We start from the raw sequence: 18,957 nt of genomic DNA, 5'->3' as shown, positions 1-18,957 counted from the left end.
AGAGCGAGACTCTGTCTTTAAAAAACATAAAAGAAGGAAAAGAAAGACATCGTCCAGTTCCATGAATTTCAGGGAATCTTTTATTTTAATTGCAACCCACGGTTTTAAAACTCAACCTAGCATACACATCTTTACATACACAAAGTTGTGTCTTATAATTAAAGCATTTATAACATAATTGCAAGAGCAGAAACTGTATACAGTGAAATTTTTCAGAAATCCTAGGCATTGAGATCCCTCTTCCAAAATAGAAACAGAAATCTTTGAAACTATCATCACTCCCATCCTAAGCACCAAAATATAATTCCCTTATTACAAATTTGCTTCAGTGGTCCATACCGAAAGTACTTGCCACGAAGAGCTGATAGCTTACTGTCATATATTTTGTCCCATAGTACCCAAGAATAAACTGGATGTCCTGTGACTTCCTCCACATTTTAACTGGAGAAGAAACTGGAAATAAAGCCAGCAACGCATACAGTGCAAACAAAATCTACGTATTAGAACACAGAGCCTGAATGCCTAATGAAATAGCTCCATCTAACTCTGCCCAGGTAACAAGTGCCTTCCACTGCACCCCTGCCCTGGGAAAGTCAATCACTCACAAACTTACTGCCTTTCACTAGCGATTTTAATGGTGGCACGCAGTACCTTAAAAGAATTGTATAATTTTCTGAATAAGTGAAGCGACAAACCACACTTCAAAGAATCCAACTTTAAGGCAGTCAGCACAGAAGGCATATTCTTGGCCCGTTTTTATAGGTATATGTATCCAAAAGACAGGATGAATAATACTCAACTTTATAAAGAGAAACACTGAAACGAGCAAAATAAATCATCTAATCTATGCAGGCTTATGTTAACTTTTTACATTATAGATTATCTGAATAGGTTAATAACCTCAGGATAATTTGGAGCAAGGTAACTCCTTAAGTGACATCATATTGTCCTCCTCTAATTCAAATGTTCTTGGAAACGATGGCAAAGTTGGAAGGGAAAGAATCAGAGGAGTGTAGCTGAAACACTTTAAACATCATATTAAATCACCTGTCTTCTATTCTACTAACTGGGTATGACATCAAGTAAGTTACTTTTCTGAAACTCAACTTCTTCACCTGTGAAAGTCAGAGTAACAACTATCTCTCAGGACTGCTTTGAATATTACACTGAAAAAAAAAAGACACAAAAGTGGCATGCAAAATGTAAAGTACTTACGTAAATATACACTATCTGAGGATACCATCTTAAGACCTACCTTCTAAATGTTCAAGTGGCTGGTACCATATTTTGCACATGAGTACTAAACATTTGTCCATTCGATCAGTCATAACTTAAAAGGACCCAAAACTTTAATTGTAAAAAGTAAGGATTATTTCATGAACTGCTTATATATTTACTCACTACTACTGTTAAGAAATCAGTCACACTTTTAGAACGGTTACTCATTCAATTCAGTACACAATATATCGGAATTTTAAAAATTACCACTGTATAACATATACTACTTATAGTACATATTCTGTGCCCAGTCCTGTGCCAAGCATGCTACCTACATTGACTCATTTAATCCTTACAATACCACTATGGTATTATCCCTATCTTATACATGAAAAATGAAAGCACAGGTTCATGTAACATACCCAAGGTCACAAGGTGAGCAAATGGCAGAGCTGCTGTTACTCAAACTTGGGTCTGACATCAAAGCCCTCACTCCCAACTACTCATCCTCTTTTTCAATATGGTACCCACTAGCCACAGGTGGCTGAGCACTTGAAATGTGGTCTAAACTAAACTTTGCTGTAAACCTAAAATGTACACCAGATTTTTAAAACTTTGTTTGAAAAAAGAATGTAAACTATCTCATTGTAATTTTATACCGATTACATGTTAATTGTAACACTCTGGATATAATTGGTTTGATAAAACGTATTCTTAATTTCACTTGCTTAATTTACCTTCTTCCTGTGACTACTAGAAAGTTTAAAATTACACGTGGCTTACAATGTATTTTGGATAGCACTGATTTAGAACATCACATAAAATGTCTTACAATACATATGAAGAGTACAAAATAATTTTAAATTTACAAATACATTTTAAAGAATACATTCAGATACTTTCCAATCTTAACAGCTGTTTTAATACTAAGTTAGTAGTGTGCCCAATAAAAATTTTAATACCTTAATGTAAAAACACATTGTCACTTAAATATTCCAGATTAATTCTAAAAATTTCCTATTAGGAAAACTGCTTTCTTCCAACTATAAAAGTGATACAGACTCATCCACACACACACTACAGAAATACAAAAAAGAATCCATCATCTCAGAGTTAAGGTTTTTATGTCATTCCTTCCAGGCATATGTATTAGGATGAATGGTATGAAATATTTGTTTCATGTAATTTTATCATTTTGTAACTTTTACTGATTATGAACTCTTTCCTTTATCATCACATATTCTCAACATTTTTAGCCATTTTGAAAATAATTATAAATTCACAGGAAGTTGCAAAAATAGTACACAGAGGTCCCATGTAATCTCCACCCAGTTTCCCAACATGTGCACCTTCTTGATGATAGCACCATGTTAAAACCAGGAAATTGACACTGGTAGTTATGCATGTCCACTTTATCACCTTTTAGACTTATGTAACTACCACCACAATCAAGATACAGACCTACTTCATCACCACAAAGATCTTCCTCTTGCTGCCCTTTTACAGTTATATCCATCTCCCTCCCTCCCGTCACTAGTCCTAACTCCTGGCAACCACTAATGTGTTCTCTTATCTCTATAATTCTGTCATTTCAAGAATGTTAATGGCATCCTATAGTATGAGACCTTTTAAGATTGGCTTTTTTCACTCAGCATAAAGTCCCAGGAGTCCACCCAAGTTATTCTATGTATCCATAGTTTGTTCCTTTTTGTTGCTGAATAGTATTCCACGGTATGAAGGTACCATTCACCTACTGAAGAACATGTGCGTTTTTTCAAGTTTTGGGCTATTACAAACAAAGCTGTGGGCAGGTTTTTTTGTTAACATTAGTTTTCATTTCTCTGGGATAAATGTTCAGGAGGCAACTGCTAGGTCATATGGTAAGTATATGTTTCATTTTGTAAGAAACTGCCAAACTATTTTCCAAAGTGGAATGTACCGTTTTACATTCTTGCTAGCAGCGTGTGGCAGATCTGAAAACTTTTTTTAAAAAAAAGACAGGCATGAAAACCTACAAAACATTTTTAATGGCTGCAAAATATTCCATCATGGTGGTTCCATAATTTTGGCAATTCCCTAATGATCCCTATTTAGGTCATTTTCAATTTTTTGTTATAATAATGATGTAATTCCTAACAGAAATTTTTATGTGCAGGTCAAACAAATTCCTAGAAGTTATATTGCTGGATCACCGGGTACAAGTATTTTAAAGCCATTTGATACCAACTGCCATACTGGCATCCAGAAAATGTAAATCAACTCCCATACTCACAGAGTCTATGAGAATGCCTATCTCTCAGTCTCACTAAAGGTTTTTTTTATAATCTTTAAAACTTGATTTGCCAAAAAAAAAGGTTATCTTACTTTGTATTTCTTTGAGTAATGGGAAGGCTATACATTTTTCATATTTACTGGCTTAATTTGTAGTTCTTTTATTACTTATTTGCATTCTTTGCAGGCTTTTTACTGGAATATTGTTTACTGATTATAAGACCTGGTTCCATCTCTCTACTGTGCAACACAAAAAAAAAAAAAAATAGGATTTTTTTTTTTTTTTCTTGAGACCAGGTCTTGCTCTGCCGTCCAGGCTGGAGTGTAGGAGCACAATCATAGATGACTGTAGCCTCGAACTCCTGAGATCAAGGGATCCTCCTGACTCAGTTTCCCAAGTAGCTGGAATTACAGGTGTGCACCACCATGCCCAGGTAATTTTATTTTTGTAAAGACAGGTTCTCACTTTGTTGCCCAGGCTGGGCTCAAACTCCTGACTGTGAGCAAGCCTCCTGCTTCAGGTTCCCAAAGTGCTGGAATAACAGGCATCAGCCACCACATTCCAGCCAGAAATGAGATTTTTTTTAAACATATCTGAAATCCAATCCTAAATGCTAATAATGCAAGATAGATGATTTTAGAATGCAAAAAGATACGAGTTTAACTGATATGGTTCCCTAATTTATAAACACGCCTACACTTTGCACAATGTTTTCATCAATTAAGGAATCACCTCAAATACCAAAAACATGGTTCCTATAAATGCTGACCACTTAAGTTTACTTTGAAAATGCCAACATGGGCAGGTCATGGGAGCTCACACCTGTAATTCCAGCACTTTGGGAGGACGAGGTGGGCGGCGGAGCACCAGGTCAGGAGATCAAGACCATCCTGGCTAACAAGGTGAAACCCAGTCTCTACTAAAAACACAAAAAAGTAGCCAGGCGCGGTGGCAGGTGCCGGTAGTCCCAGCTACTCGGGAAACTGAGGCAGGAGAATCCCTTGAACCAGGAGGCGGAGGCTGCAGTGAGCCAAAATCACCCCACTGCACTCCAGTCTGGGCGACAGAGCGAGACTCCGTCTCAAAAAAAAAAAAAAAAAAAACCCAACATCTAATTTTTTGAATCTCTGGGAATGGGACCCAGCAATGTGTTGAAGAAGGCTTCCAAGGGATTCTGATAACATGCTAAAGTTTGAGAACCAGCACTCTAAACAAATTTAGAACAAAAATATTAAGTCTGAGTTCCCTAGTATACATAATTATTCTTTAATGGAAGATTTGGGCAAAGTTAACTATACTATAAGAATCCAATGTTTTGGTTCTTCCCAAAATGAAAATAATCCTGAAAGAAATCTAGATTTTATCTTTATTTTCTACAAATAGAACTCTAAAACCATTAAGTGTTCATAAAACTTTTCCCTTAGAAGAAGAAACCAAAATGAACTCTATCAACCAACAAGCCTGAATACATGCCTTTAAAAATCAAACTCAATTTGTTTCATATAACACATAGCATAATTCTCCCACTCCCACAGGGAATCATCATTTTGAAAATTCAATGAAATATCATTATTAAAGCAAAGTACCTGGAAAACCGTAGTTACTCAAGTATGTGAGGTCCAATGAACAAACTGCTCAATAAATAATTCTGAATAGCAGGATGATGGGTGAGCTTTGTTTATTTGTTTTTCTGTTTTAATCTAGGGACTAGTCAAGTGACAGAAGTCCTGATTCTTGTAGTTCTTCCCGTTTCCCTGAGTTCAAACATCAACCTTCTCTCATTGGCTACGTGGGCCAGTACATTTTTGGCTTTTTTGACCTAAGGTAGTTTGAACGAGATTCCTAATTATTACAATCTTATTTTTGTAGCACTTATGATATTAAACCTGTTTAAGGTTTAAGGTTCTTTGTAAAAGAAAGGCAAGAACAGTTAAACCACATAGATACACAAGAAATCTGATTTGTTCTTAAAAACTAGTCACCGGGTTTGTTTTCTCCCTATGACTAACTACCATGCATTGCATGTATTATGAGACTCAATACACCGATGATACTGGCACCCTTAATTTCATTTCTTGTCCCTCTCAAAGGCTATTAAAGTTTCATCCTAGGTTGTATTTGCTAATGCTCTTAAATTGTAGAGAAAAATATTTTGAATACATTTTAATAAAGATGCTTTTTTTAACATATTCCTTCCACTAGTTTCTTTTCCCAACCACAGGATAATTTAAGTAGATTTTCTAAATTGATAGAGGGAAGAAAGGAGGGGAGAAAGTCATATCTAATCCTATTTAAAAACAAAATTTTCACCATTTACCTTGTGATTTCAACTATTCATGATTTCTGAGTAACACAGTAATTTACGTGCATTGCTCTTACTGAGAATTCCTTTTTGGCACCATAGTCTGTGTCACTCACTGCATGGAACTGAAAATACAGCTAAAAAAATGAGTGAAGTGAATGAGTCAAGACTTCAATCTAACCAAACTAATTAATCCAAATTACTCAACAGGATAGCGGCATACACAACGTACAAAGTATGACTACCAAGGGTACAAGATGCAACTATCAACTTATAGGTATATTAACATGGCAGAACAGACAACGTAACATTTCCAATACTCAAAATGGTTTTGCCACCATTTTTAAACTGCCGTAGATGCCAGTTTACAAACGAGAATGTAGTTGCTTATCACATCTTATTTTTTATTCCCCACAACTGGTTTGGTACCACATGACTGATCCCCCGCTTTATTATCAGACTTTCCAATATGACTAGTGGCCACTGAAATCATCGATAGGCAACAGCAAATAGAATTGTCACAGTTATTTAGGGAAGTGTGTCAATGTTCTGAAGCTCAAAACCACTCCAGAAGTACTTTAAATGAATTGCCTACAGCCTCCAAGACTATAGTTTTGTGTTTAACTTCTAGTACTTGTTTTTTTGGGGGGTATAGGGGGTGGGAACTATAACAGGAAAACTAGTTTTAAGGGCACATTTCATAAAGACAACTTTCCCCTAATCCAGTAACTTTCAACACACAAGATGAAAGCCCCAAGACTTTGAAAAAAACAGTTATTTACTAGAACTCTTAACTGGAACTCCTTCTCCCAGTCTTCATTTATTCTGTATACATTTACTCAACCACTACCAAATGCCAGGCATTGTAACAGACACAGCAAACTAAAGCTATGAAACAAAAAGGTCTTGCCCTCAAAAAAGGTGACAACCTAACAGAGGCAGATTGGAAATCAAATAAAAAATACAGTCTATGTGTTATGACAGAGGTATGAATGACTGGAGGGGAATGGAAAGGCTTCCTGAGACACATGGAAGGACAAACAGGAGTCGGCCTGGACAAAACGAAGAAGCATTTCAGAAGAAGACACAGAGGAAAAGTATATGAAGGTAAGGTAAGGAAGTGAGATATCATGGTCCACTATTGGAAAACACCAAGCAGTTTGGCATAACACACACAAACGCTGTGTATGGAGGGCAGATGGAGTGATGACAGGCTGCTTCCAGAAATTCTAAAGAACAACACAGAGAAGGACCAAATCACAAGCCCCTTATGATACTCAGGATTGGATTTTATCCAAAAGGCAGTGAGAATCAGGAGATCATTTTAAGCAGGAATGGGACATAATCAATTTGGGATTTTAGAAAACACTCTGACAGATGAATTCAGCTTTTCACCCTGTGGGATCTGAATTGCCTTTAAGTTGTTCAAGTAGAGATGCCAGGAAGCAGCTGGATTTGTTTGTACTGTGTTCGTGTGCATGGGAGTGGTGACGCTAGTTAACGAATAGTATCTGGGAATCACCAGCTCCTGGGGAGATGTGGGAAGATGTGGATGTTGTCACCTGAAGATAGTGAATAGGGACGTGGGCAAACAACTATTAATAAGTAACTTGTATCAACCTATACAACAAACCCTACATCCAAGAATCATAAGGCCCAGTTTAGATCCCAGATTCAGTGAGGATTTTTCTGATGAAGCCCCAGAGAATGAATCTCTAACTTCTAAAAAGCACTTGCAGTCTCTATTATGTACCTGCTCATTCCATGCCCACCATAGCGTTCACATCACTGGGTGCTTCATTGGCTTTCCTCTTATAGTCTTAGCTGTCAACAGGTCTGCTAAGTTCCTTGAAAGCAGGAATTTTCCCATTTATTCAACCAATGCCTCGAAAGAGAAATGACTGATAAACAATACTACTGATGAGAGGCAAAAGCTGACTCCTTTTACGTCCTCTAGAAAGTTGTACACACCGGGTTTCATTCCTTTTGCATAATGATGCCTGGAGGAGACAGCTGTTCACGTATGTGGGTAATAAACACAGGGTGAAGACAGGTCCTCCCTCTAGAATATGCAAGGAAGGGTCTGCATGCAGAGCTGAATGCCTAAGATATTCTTAGGATAGAACAGCACTGGTAAAATAAGCAAGAACTACACACAACAACATGGATGAATCCTGCACACCTAACCATAAGTAAAACAAGCCAGATTCAGAAGTGTATGTATGGACCACAGTGCATACACTGTGACTACTAAGCAAAGTGGTACATACAGTATATACACTTCTGAGTCTGGCTTGCTTCACTCACTGTGGAGTATATTGTATATACATATATACACAGTGGTACATACAGTATACTTCATAGTATACTCCACTCGCAGAAAGTTCAAAAACAAGCACAACTGATCTCTAGTATTAAAAGACAGGATGGGAATGGGGGAGGTGGCCCACAGGGGACAGTGTACAAGGGGTTTCCAGTAATATTCTAGTAAGGTTCTCTTTAAGAATCTGATTAAGAATCTAGGTGCAAGCCAGCACAGTGGCTTATGCCTATAATAACTCCTCTCTGGGAGGCTGAGGCAGGAGGATCGCTTGAGCCCAGAAATTCGAGACTAGCCTAGGCAACATAGGGAGACCCTGTCTCAAAAAAAAAAAAAAAAAGCTTTTAAAAATGTGCCAGGCATGGTGGCACATGTCTATGGTCCCAACTACTCAGAAGGTTGAGGTGAGAGGATCACCTGGGCCCCAAAGTTGGGGCTACAGTGAGCTGTGATCACACCACTGCACTCTAGCCTGGGAAACAGAGGCAGAAACCTGTCTCCCAAAAAAAAAAAAAAAAATCTATCTGGGTGCTAGTTGCAAAGGCGTGCTCATTTTGCAAAAGTTTATCAAATCCTTATACTTACTTGGGCACTTCTATGTATGCTACAGTAGAAACAGTTTGTATCTATAGGTAAAAAGGGAAGTGGGAGTACTAGTTATGAAAAGTAACACAAAAGATGCCACAAAGAGAAAAAGCATGGGTAATGAGGCAAAAGAGAAAACAAGGGCCAGAAAGACTGTAGAATGTATTATTAGCTCAAGTCATTTCGGACACGAGAGACCTACTATTTACTGAAAGTACTAATGAACTGAATTAGTTCTAATAACTATTTTGGCAAACTACAGCTACTGAGAAAGTTTTTCTTAACCTTAGAATTTCTTCAGCACTTACTGAAATACACAACAAATATATGCCACATGAATAAATAATATGTAAGTGAATCCATTCATAATCTTCCACCTTAATGACTAATAAAAATACTAGTAAATTAGCTGGCCTGGGCTTAGTCTACAACATGCAACTAAGTTTACAAGTTTAGTAGCCTATGCACAAGGGCTCCAAATCTAAAAGCTGTCCGTCCCCCCAACCAAATGAGCTAAATGGCACAGGTAAACCTACCTAAGAATTATCCCTGGCTCCAAAAGGAAGTAGCCTTACTTTTTCCTAAAAAAATTAAATGCATTATCTCAATACTGTCTATAAAGCAGTCACTCCACCCAGTTCTCATCACTCTGTGTAGTTCCTTACCCTGCTCTAAATTCCTCATAGCACTTGTCGCTAGCTGAAATTGTTATTTTTCTGTTCATTTGTTTATTTTCTCTTTCTGTCCATAGTATTTTAAGCTCCATAAGAACAGGGACCTGGTCTGTCTTTACACCACTGTACACCGAGAGCGCAAATGGCTGTGTGCTCAATAAAAACTTGTCAAATGACCACAACTACTCAGGTAATTTACTTTAAGGTCACCAAGTACACACAACATCAAGTCATACCAATAAATCAGTAAGTCCAATGCAACAGTAAACACAAAATAAATTATTACTCTGTTCCTGGGTAAGAATGATCTTAAGATTCTATCAGCTTTCAGCTTGAAAGGTTTGATAAACTTTGATTTGGAAGACAGGTAATTTTTATGTATTTTTATGGAGAATTTTTATGAAAGACAAACACTACAACAAAAACAATATGACGAAAGGAGCAAAACCACTGCTGTGGATTACCAGGAAACATGAGTAAGAGGCTTGGCTTTGCCCAGTGCAGGTACCTTATCTTATTCTGGGAGTTTTTCTACCTAAAAAGCATCACAAGATGATGCCTTTTTGAAGCTTCCAGCAAAGATCATAACTATGTCATGTTTTCCTATAAAACTTCTAAAGTACTTCATGACTGTTCAAGAGATTTTGGGTTGCAGGGTATCTCAATTTAAGGGGGGGATGGACAGTCCAAAGCTACAACTGTGAAAAACTGGTAAGTTCTCAAATACTTAAAGGGAAACATTACATATTAAAACAGCTGCTTCTTCAACACTCCCAGTTCAATAACCTGAATACCAACTTTTTCCAAAGATAATTATTTCTACACAATTTTATTCTACACCTAATTTTCTCACTCATACTTGTCTACAAAAGCTCCAAAAACAGTCAACTTTTCAGAGGGGCAGTATTCAAATAAACAGGGATGAAATAAAACATGATCTCAATACAGTGATACATTTCTGGAGTTGAAGACCAGAAAGTTCTAAACCTACGGTAATTAGCCAAAGTAAAAATTTTCCAATTTTGCAAGTGACTGTGATTAAGCAGTAGCTGAAAGTAAAAATGCAGGACTACTATCAAGTGAACACTAATCAACAACTATATTCAGCAATATAGTTGTTGGTAATTTTTATTTTACAATTAAGGTAACATTGAATGCAGAGAAATAACAAGACCACAAAAGTAAAATTACATCACCAAGTCTAAGAAGCTACTCTGCCCAATCTTGAGAAATACAACTTAACAAAACAACAGTTAGGGGCTGGGCAAATCCCAGCACTTTGCGAGGCCAAAGGACTAGGATCCCTTGAGGCCAGGAATTCAAGACCAACCTGAGCAACACAGCAAGACCCCGTCTCTAAAAAAAAAAAAACCACAACAACAAAAAAACATCAGCTGGAACTGTAGGAAGGTGGAAAATACAAAAAAAACAAAACAAAACAAAAACACAGTTGGGTACATTCATTCATTTGCAGTTTTTTTCCTACTTTTGGAAGCTGGTATCCTCTTTCTTGAGACTGGAAAAGCAGGATGGGAAATACTACTTTAGCACACTTCAGAAACGGATAGTGTTTCTCCCCCAGCCACTTGCCACCTTCCACACACATTCTAACATACACTCGTTTATTTTCTACCTTGAAAGGCTCAGAGTACATCAGCATGGTAGGGAAACAACACCTGTTGCCCATGATGTCTCCATTCTGTTGTGTTAAAGACTTATAGAATGGATATGAGGAAACCATTTGACATGATGGAACTCTTCTAAAACTGGGTTGTGGGGATGGCTGCACAACTCTTTAAAATGACTAGAAATCATTGATTTGCACACTTACAATGGGTGTTGTAAGTAAATTATCATTCACACCTGCAAGGCAGGAGGATCACTTGAGGTCAGGTGTTCAAGACAAGCCTGGGCAAGAGGGCGAAACCTTGTCTCCACAAAAAATACAAAAATGTGCCGCATGTGGTGGAGCACACCGATAGTCCCAGCTACTCAGGAGATTCAGGTAGAAGAATCGCTTGAGCCAGGGAGGTTGAGGCTGTAGGGAGCCACGATCAAGCCACTGCACTCTAGCTTGGATGACAGAGCAAGACCCTGTCTCCAAAAAAAGGATATACATAACCAGAAAGGCATCAAGAGTAGACTGTCTAGTTAGAAAAACAAGTGTATCAAAGAACCAAAGAAACCCAACACATACTGACAATATATCTAAAATACAGATCTCTCCTGCTGCCCCTGAACCTCCACACAACCTAGGCCACCTGCTTCCCTTAACAGATTCCTTAAGACCATCTCATCTTTCATTCTGCTCTATTGCTGCTCCAAAAAGAAGAAAAAAGACTTCATTCTCAATCACCTTAACACTTCCACCTGCAGAATTAAAAATATCTGATGTACATGGTAATAGTGAAAAGGTGACAGGTGATTTTGTAAAAACTAATTATCCTTGTCCAAAAGAAATGGAGAAAGAATCCCTCTAACTGATTCCCTAAGCCAGACCCCTCCTTCCGTAGAGCCTTTATAATTGGAATTATGGTCATTCATGGTTTATCAACTTTTTAACACTCCCCTCTCCTCTGTCCAATCCCTTCAACAGCATCTTTCATATCCTACGAATTTAATAAGTGTTCTTTAGACGAATGGCAGTATTTTCCCGATCAAATCAGCAATATCAACTCTACCCTCAAAGGGCAAATATAGTTCTCTATCATACTGGCCTACCACTAACTCATAGGCGGTTTCCTTGGTTGACTGGTAGATGATGGTGACAGTGACAAGAATGATCAAAAACTGCCAAATAACCACCGGCTAGCCAACTAGCTAGAATTGTTAAAATACATAACACCAGCTCAGGGCAATGAAACAGAATTTCTGTGCCCCGAAACAAATTATTCTAAAAAGCACAAATATTTGCCTATTATCCAGCATTCAAAACACAAGTTTTCTACTGCCATCAATCAATACCAAGTCTGATTAAAACTACACAAGACAGAAAATGTCAAGTTCATATTCAAACCTTTGAGGTACAAAAAAAATACAAGAAGCCCAAGAAAAAAACATGGCAGTAACCAGTATCACAAAGAGATTAACCAACAGTTAACACACGAGACAGGATAGGATGAAAACCTGTCAAACTCACTTCTGCACAAAAAACCTATTCATAATGTAGGAAAACCAAAACGTTATTTGTATTCCAACCAATGATGACTTCTGAATAGCTCTAGAACACCAAAATATTGACAATAACCAAATTGAAACAAATTGTGGCCAGCTAAGAGTGTCATGAATGGACACAGTTTTCAGTCCTCATACCTGTTAAATCTGTACTCAAATCCTATTAAATGGCATCAGAAAAGTACTCGAAGACCCTTAAAGTACATGTCTTTCCTTGTTCCTGAATAGACTCTAAAATATTTTCATTGTGAATAATTCAGTATTTTTAAGCTAAGTTTCAACTGTCATCTGTGGCTCTGAAAAAACTAAACATATATACTGTTTTCAAAAGTCAAAACCTTCCATGTGCTTCCGAAAAATTGATGAGTAAGGTTTTTAAAAATACATGTTAAAAACCGAAATGCATTTCATTATGAGATAATCATTCCCAGCAATAAATCAGACATAAACTTCTGAATTTGGTTTACGTTTCTCTTCACCAGTAGGGTTCTCAAGTTCTTAGGAGTTTCCTAGTCATTTACTTGAACACCATCTACGGTAACACTCAAAGCAAAACCACAATAAAGAGGTTTGGCCTCTGAGGGATTCTACATGTAAAAAACATTACTCATAAATAATATACAATCACTACTGCTTTAAGTAACAAATACATTTCTAAAAACTTTCATGCCATTTGATGGAATTCCCTATTTTAGACAGCAAAACAAAATCTATGAAACTACTGATGCGTGTTTTTTACTTTAGACATATTCCATGATAATACAAAACACCAACAAAAATGCACTTAAAACAACGTATGGGGTAATATTTTTAGCTGAGTATTTTTATTCAAAGGTCTCATTATTCAAAGAGTGCAATTCACAGAAACAATAATTAGGCCAATTAATCCCAGAGTTAAGATTATTTTGGGTTGCCCAATAATCTTATTTAATCCCAGGTATAAATAAACCAATGAAATCTTAACTTGACATATTCATCTAATCAAAGAACAATATCCAGTTGGCACTGTGAAGTACTACTACACAGTCATACTGGAATGTCACCAATTCAAAAACAAGTACCTGATAAAATGAGACTTTTGGCAATCAACTGTAATGTTCTAAAGGATTCACCAAAAACTCATTCTGTCTCTCACACAAGCCAATGCCTGTTCACTAAATGACACGAAGAACAGTTTAACTTCAAACTCTAACGCCAATGAAACAAATTCCAGACACAAATTACAACATGACCGGAAGACTACAAAATCAGTCTTGACATTTTATCCAAGTATTTATGAATGTTAAATCTAAAGTAGTTCAACTCGTTTTAATATCACATACAGTTTATGACCTTCATCAAAATGGAAAGGAATTCTTTCAACATTCTTTTAATCCTAACAGAGCTTTAAACACAAACTTCCATATAGTTACTGCCCATTTCACCATTTTACAAAATCGTCCCCCATCACCACCCCACATAAGCTAGTCAAAGGAAAAAAAAACAAAACAAAACTGACAGCTCAGCCTCCCACAAAATGCACTTACTTTGTATCAAATACCGACGTTTATTTTCCAGTGCAAGAAAGTAACAGACATTTGCAGCTCAAGACAGGAAAAGCACAGCCAGCCTTACTACCCCCCTAAATTTCTCAGACAAGAGAAAAATAACTCGGGACAGGCAAATTAAAACCATTCTACACATGGCAAAAATATGAAAGGTCTATGTCCTACAATCCATAGCGATAGTACTGCTTCCTCTCTTCCCCAGCCAATACCAATAAGCCAATAGACACAAGTGTCAAATAAATTCAGTGTCTGTCTGAAATAAGATGAAAACCTGGGAAAATTCCCTCCCATAAATCATTTAGTGAACACAAGGCTTTTCACCCAACACCTAATACACTCAACCCAAAAACACACACAACCCACCCCCAAATGCAAAAAAAGCCTTAATCAACAAGTTGGAAAGAGGGCAGAAAGTAAGGTTCACTACCCTCTCCCTCACTTTAAAAAAAAAAAAAAAAAAAACAACCAAGTCCTTTAACAAAAGGTAACACAGATCTTCAAGTACCTGGTGGAGGTGCCTTTCCTCACATCGCAGATGCTGCATTTAAAGGCTTCAGCACTGTTTCTGAAGGTGCAGACGCTACAATCCCAAAACCCCTCGTCTGCAGCAGGTTTCGCTTGTCTTTTTGGCCTTCGGAGGAGTGGAGAGTGGGGGGAAAGGGAGGGAAGAGGCAGGGAGCAGGAAAACGGGGGAGAGACAGCAAAACACAGGCGCGGGTGAGCCGTCGTAATTTCGCAGGAATCCAATGCTGGAAACTTCGCTCGAGCGACCACCCACCCACCCTTTCCGGGTACTGGAAGAGGGAGCGAGGAAGGGAAGGGGGCGCCCCCACTGGCACCCTGCAAGCCCCGGGCCCGGGCCGGATAGCCTTGCACACCAGGCGGTGGCGGCGGCGCCCCGGGAAGGGCCGCGGCGGGCGCAGGAAGCGGGCGGACTTGTGGACTTGAGCGTGGGGCTGGGGGGGCCGGGGGGGGAGCCGCGGGCCGGATCTGGAGGGGGCGCGCAGGGGCAGCCCGAGGCCGGCGGCGGGGAGTGGGCCGGCTCCTTCCCTCTCCCCTCCCAAGCTCGCGCCCTCCCTCCCTCCCCACCTGGTTAAATCTCCCTTTGTCTGGGAGGAGTGGCGGCGGAGGGCGGCTGAGGAGGAGCCGCCATGGCTGCGGCGCGCACGGCCGCCGGCCCCGAGCGGGAGCGACACCGCCTCCCGCCGCCGCCACCGCCCGCCGCCTCCCCCCGCCCCCGGATCTCCATCTTAGCAGCGCCTCCCCCCGCCCCGGGTGGCTCCGGGGCCTAGTCGTCGCCGGCCCCCGCCCGCCCCCAGCCCTCCCTCCTCTTCCGCCCCCTCCGCTCGGAGCAGGTACCTGGTCGGGCTCTTCTTGTCGCCCATGGTCATGGATGGGCTGTACCCCCGCCCCCCCCAAGCCGAAACCGGCGCCGCTCGGAGGAGAAACGCCGTCCGGGGAGTCGTCGCGGACCGGCCCCCCTCCCTCCCCCGCGCCCGCCCGCCCGCCCTCAGCCGCTGGGGCTCGAGCTCCGGCCGCCGCCGCCGCCGCCGCCGCCGCTGCCAGTCTCCGGACGAGACTAGTCCCCGCCAGCGCCGCCTCCGCCGAGTGACTGACGAGGGGCGGGGCCGGGCGCCGCGCGTCACGCGCCGTGTGGCCAATGGGAGGGCGGCAGCCGGCGCCGCGAGGGCGGAGGCGGGGCGCGGGGGAAGGCGGGGCGTGGCGGACGTGGGCCGGGCCGTCGGTGTGCGTGCCCGGGAGTGTGTGCGCGCTGGGGGCGCGCGTGCCTGCCGGTGGCCCCGCGGCCCGGCGCGGAGGAGCGTGCAAGCCCGGCGGGGCGCACGTGGCCGCGCCCGGGAGCTGGCAACTGGCTTCGGGCCTCGCACGGCCGCCCCGTGAGGCTATTGCTGGGACCCCGGCCCCGAAGCCGCCCCGGGGAAGTAGTTCCACGCAGTTTGCGCCCGCCGCGGGAGCTTTCAACAGCCTCACCGCTCGCAGCGCCTCGAGGCTTGCAGCGCCCTTGGGGCCGACAAAGTCCTCCTTTGGACCGCTTTCCCCCGCGCCCTTCTGTTCCTCTGCCACGCGGAGCTTTGTATTTGCCTCTTCTGAAGTCCCTGCCTCCGGCCGAGACGCTAGCCCGAAGCCCCCTTCCCTGTCAGGCCCCTGACGCGGGAGAGAACTGTGCAGAAAGGGTGTGGCATAACTAAATGCCCCAGGCCAGACTCTGAGCTCCTGCTGGCGGACTCCTACTGGGATCCTCCTCTCCCCTGGAGTCTAAATAGGGCGTTTCCTTAGGGAAGTTGCTATTCAAATTCTGGCGACCACATGCCCGTATTAAAACCTCTTGCCTCAGCTCCTTCATCTCCAATATGGGGCTAATCCTCCCAGGGTTGTTTTGAAAATTCAGAGAAATCATGCATGGAAGGTTCGCTGATGGATGCCTGGTATTCACGAAGGACCAAAACAAGACATTGGGTATTAGGAGCTGTTATAACTGGGCCTGAATTGTGCACCATTCCCCCCGCGTTCGATTTTTGAAGTCGAGGAACAGGGTAGTGCCCTTCACTTTCTGTCCTGCTCCAAAAACGCTTGCCAAATTGTCTTGAACGTGACTCAGGACCCTCTGTCCTCAGGCCGGGAGATCTGGTAGGAGGAGGAACCCAGATGATAAGATAAAAGACACAGACGGGGCTGGGCTGAAGCCCCAGGTTAGGGGAGGGACGGAATCTTAGAATGCTGCTAGGAGTTGGGGCCCGGGGATGGGGGGTTTGGAGATAAGACAGACCCTCAGCCCGGTTTATGTGCAAATACAAAATAGATTGTTATCAAGACTGCCCCGTGGAAGGGAAGCATATCAGGGCTTGCGACCAGGGAAGCTCACTGAGACTGAGCACCCAGGGAGCAGGAAGTCCTACGGATCAGTCCAAGTATCAGAAGGGGGAGAATAAAAGAGAGAAAGAATGTGTCAACAATAAGTTTGATCAGCACGCAGTGTCCTCTCCAGGCAGGCGCACCCAGGAGGGCCAGGAGAAGCAACACTGTTTAGCAAGGATCGGCAACCTCTCAAGGCCTCAATGCCATAGCTGCCTCCTTAGGGGCGGGATGAAAGAAGGAAGAGGAGAGAGAGATAGGGTTCTAGGGGTAAAAGGGCCGTAGAAAGCCAAAGGGTATGTACACAAGCCATGGCCCAGTGCAGCTGCGCCATGGAGCAGCCTTGGCCTCTGGTGTCTCCCTGGCATGCTCCCAGGACTCTTCCCCTGGCATAAAGGTCGTGAAAGAAACGGGTCACTAAGAAACCCCCACTGGAAGAGTGGCCTCCGGGGAGGTAGCTGGGAGCCATACGTAGAGGAAAGGAGACTTTGTTATTATTATTCCATACATAGAATACAATACACAGATTTTCACACTGCAGCTTAGTGCATACATCTACACCCCTCTTTCCACCATTAGAACAATAAAACATTTTATCCTCCCAGTGAATCATCCCTCACTTAGGTAACCGCAATTCCGACTTCTGTCACCAAAGATTAGTTTTGCCTGTTCTTTAAGGTCATATGCAGGGGTCATATTGTCTGTACTCTTGTGTCTGGCTGGCACCTTTCGCTCAGCATAATATTTGTGATAACCATCCACGTTGTTGCCTACATCAATAGTTCATTTTTGTTTGTTTGCTTAAGTGTGTAGAATTCCATTGCAAATACACTGTAATTTATCCACAGGAGACTGACTGTTTTAGTATATCTTTTTGTATCTTTATCTTGTGTTATCTTTTCAAAAAAGAAAAAGTTTTTAAAAATGTGTTTAAGAAGGGCCAGGCACGGTGGCTCACACCTGTAATCCCAGCACTTTGGGAGGCCGAGGCAGGTGGATCACCTGAGATCAGGAGTTCGAGACCAGCCTGGCCAACATGGTGAAACCCTGTCTCTACTGAAAATTAAAAAAATGAGCCAGGCGTGGTGGTGGGCGCCTGTAATCCCAGCTACTCGGGAGGCTGAGGCAGGAGAATTGCTGGAACCAGGGAGACACAGGTTGCAGGGAGCCAAAATCACGCCATTGCACTCCAGCCTGGGCGACAGAATAGGACTCGGTCTCAAAAAAAACAAAAAAACAAAAACAAACAAACAGAAAAATTGTTTAAGAAAAAGAATTTTAGAGTAGAGAACTAATCTCTAGGAACTTATCAGACCTAAGGATCACCATGTGGTTGTAACTTTAGAGGCTGTAATTTCATTCAGAGGTTGGAGGCAAATGTCTGTTGAAAGTCTCCTTGTAGGTGCATGAGCCAAATGGGACTACTTCTGGTACAGTGTGCTCCAGAGTCCCAGCTACTCGGGAGGCTGAGGTGGGAAGACCACTTGGGCACAGGAGGCAGAGGTTGTAGTGAGCTGAGATCACGCCACTGCACTCTCACCTGGGCAACAGAGTGAGACTCTGTTTAAAAGAGAAAAAAAACTTGTTTGAAACCCATGGTTTTAGTGTAGATGCTGGTTAGAAGCACTCGCCAAGAAATGTCCTATATAACTGTTTCCACAGATACATAAGACACATTCGAAGTCTCCATTTTGACTTTCTTCCCCTCATTCGCTTCACTCACACCGGCTTCCTGGCTGTTCCTAAAACAGTTCCCTACCTTCAGGGCCTCAGAGGCTTCACACTTACTGCTCCCTTGGCTTGGAATGCTCTTTGCGCAGATACCCACATTCATTGTCAGCTGCCTCAATTCCTTCGGGTCTTTACGCAAAAGTCACATCCTCACTGAGATCTTCCCTGGTCACATAATCTACATGTGTTTTGTTTTGTTTCGTTTTTTTCCTTTTCCTTTTCTTTCTTCCTTTTTTTTTTTTTTTTTTTTTTTTTTTTTTTTT

General features: G+C 41.7%; 1 protein-coding gene and 1 long non-coding RNA gene across 2 annotated transcripts in view; both read right to left on the bottom strand.

Moving 5' to 3' along the window:
- Positions 1 to 15,703, bottom strand: part of RYBP (RING1 and YY1 binding protein) — a 69,648-nt gene extending 53,945 nt beyond the window's left edge. The window contains exons 1-2 of the mRNA XM_023199981.2: positions 15,452 to 15,703; positions 14,598 to 14,723 (exon numbers count right to left, since the gene is read on the bottom strand). Of these exons, the coding sequence (XP_023055749.1) occupies positions 14,598 to 14,723; positions 15,452 to 15,483 (158 nt within the window). The 5' untranslated portion in view covers positions 15,484 to 15,703. The remainder of the gene's footprint in view (positions 1 to 14,597; positions 14,724 to 15,451) is intronic.
- Positions 15,704 to 16,149: 446 nt separating this feature from the next.
- Positions 16,150 to 18,957, bottom strand: part of LOC113219694 — a 10,816-nt gene continuing 8,008 nt past the window's right edge. Inside the window, exons 2-3 of the long non-coding RNA XR_003306660.1 lie at positions 17,268 to 18,181; positions 16,150 to 16,255 (exon numbers count right to left, since the gene is read on the bottom strand). This is a non-coding gene — a long non-coding RNA (uncharacterized LOC113219694). The remainder of the gene's footprint in view (positions 16,256 to 17,267; positions 18,182 to 18,957) is intronic.

Source organism: Piliocolobus tephrosceles, chromosome 2 (assembly GCF_002776525.5).
Source record: "Piliocolobus tephrosceles isolate RC106 chromosome 2, ASM277652v3, whole genome shotgun sequence".
NCBI lineage: Eukaryota > Metazoa > Chordata > Mammalia > Primates > Cercopithecidae > Piliocolobus > Piliocolobus tephrosceles.
Note: the sequence above shows the minus strand (reverse complement) of the source record. Positions and strands in the feature narration are given on the sequence as shown.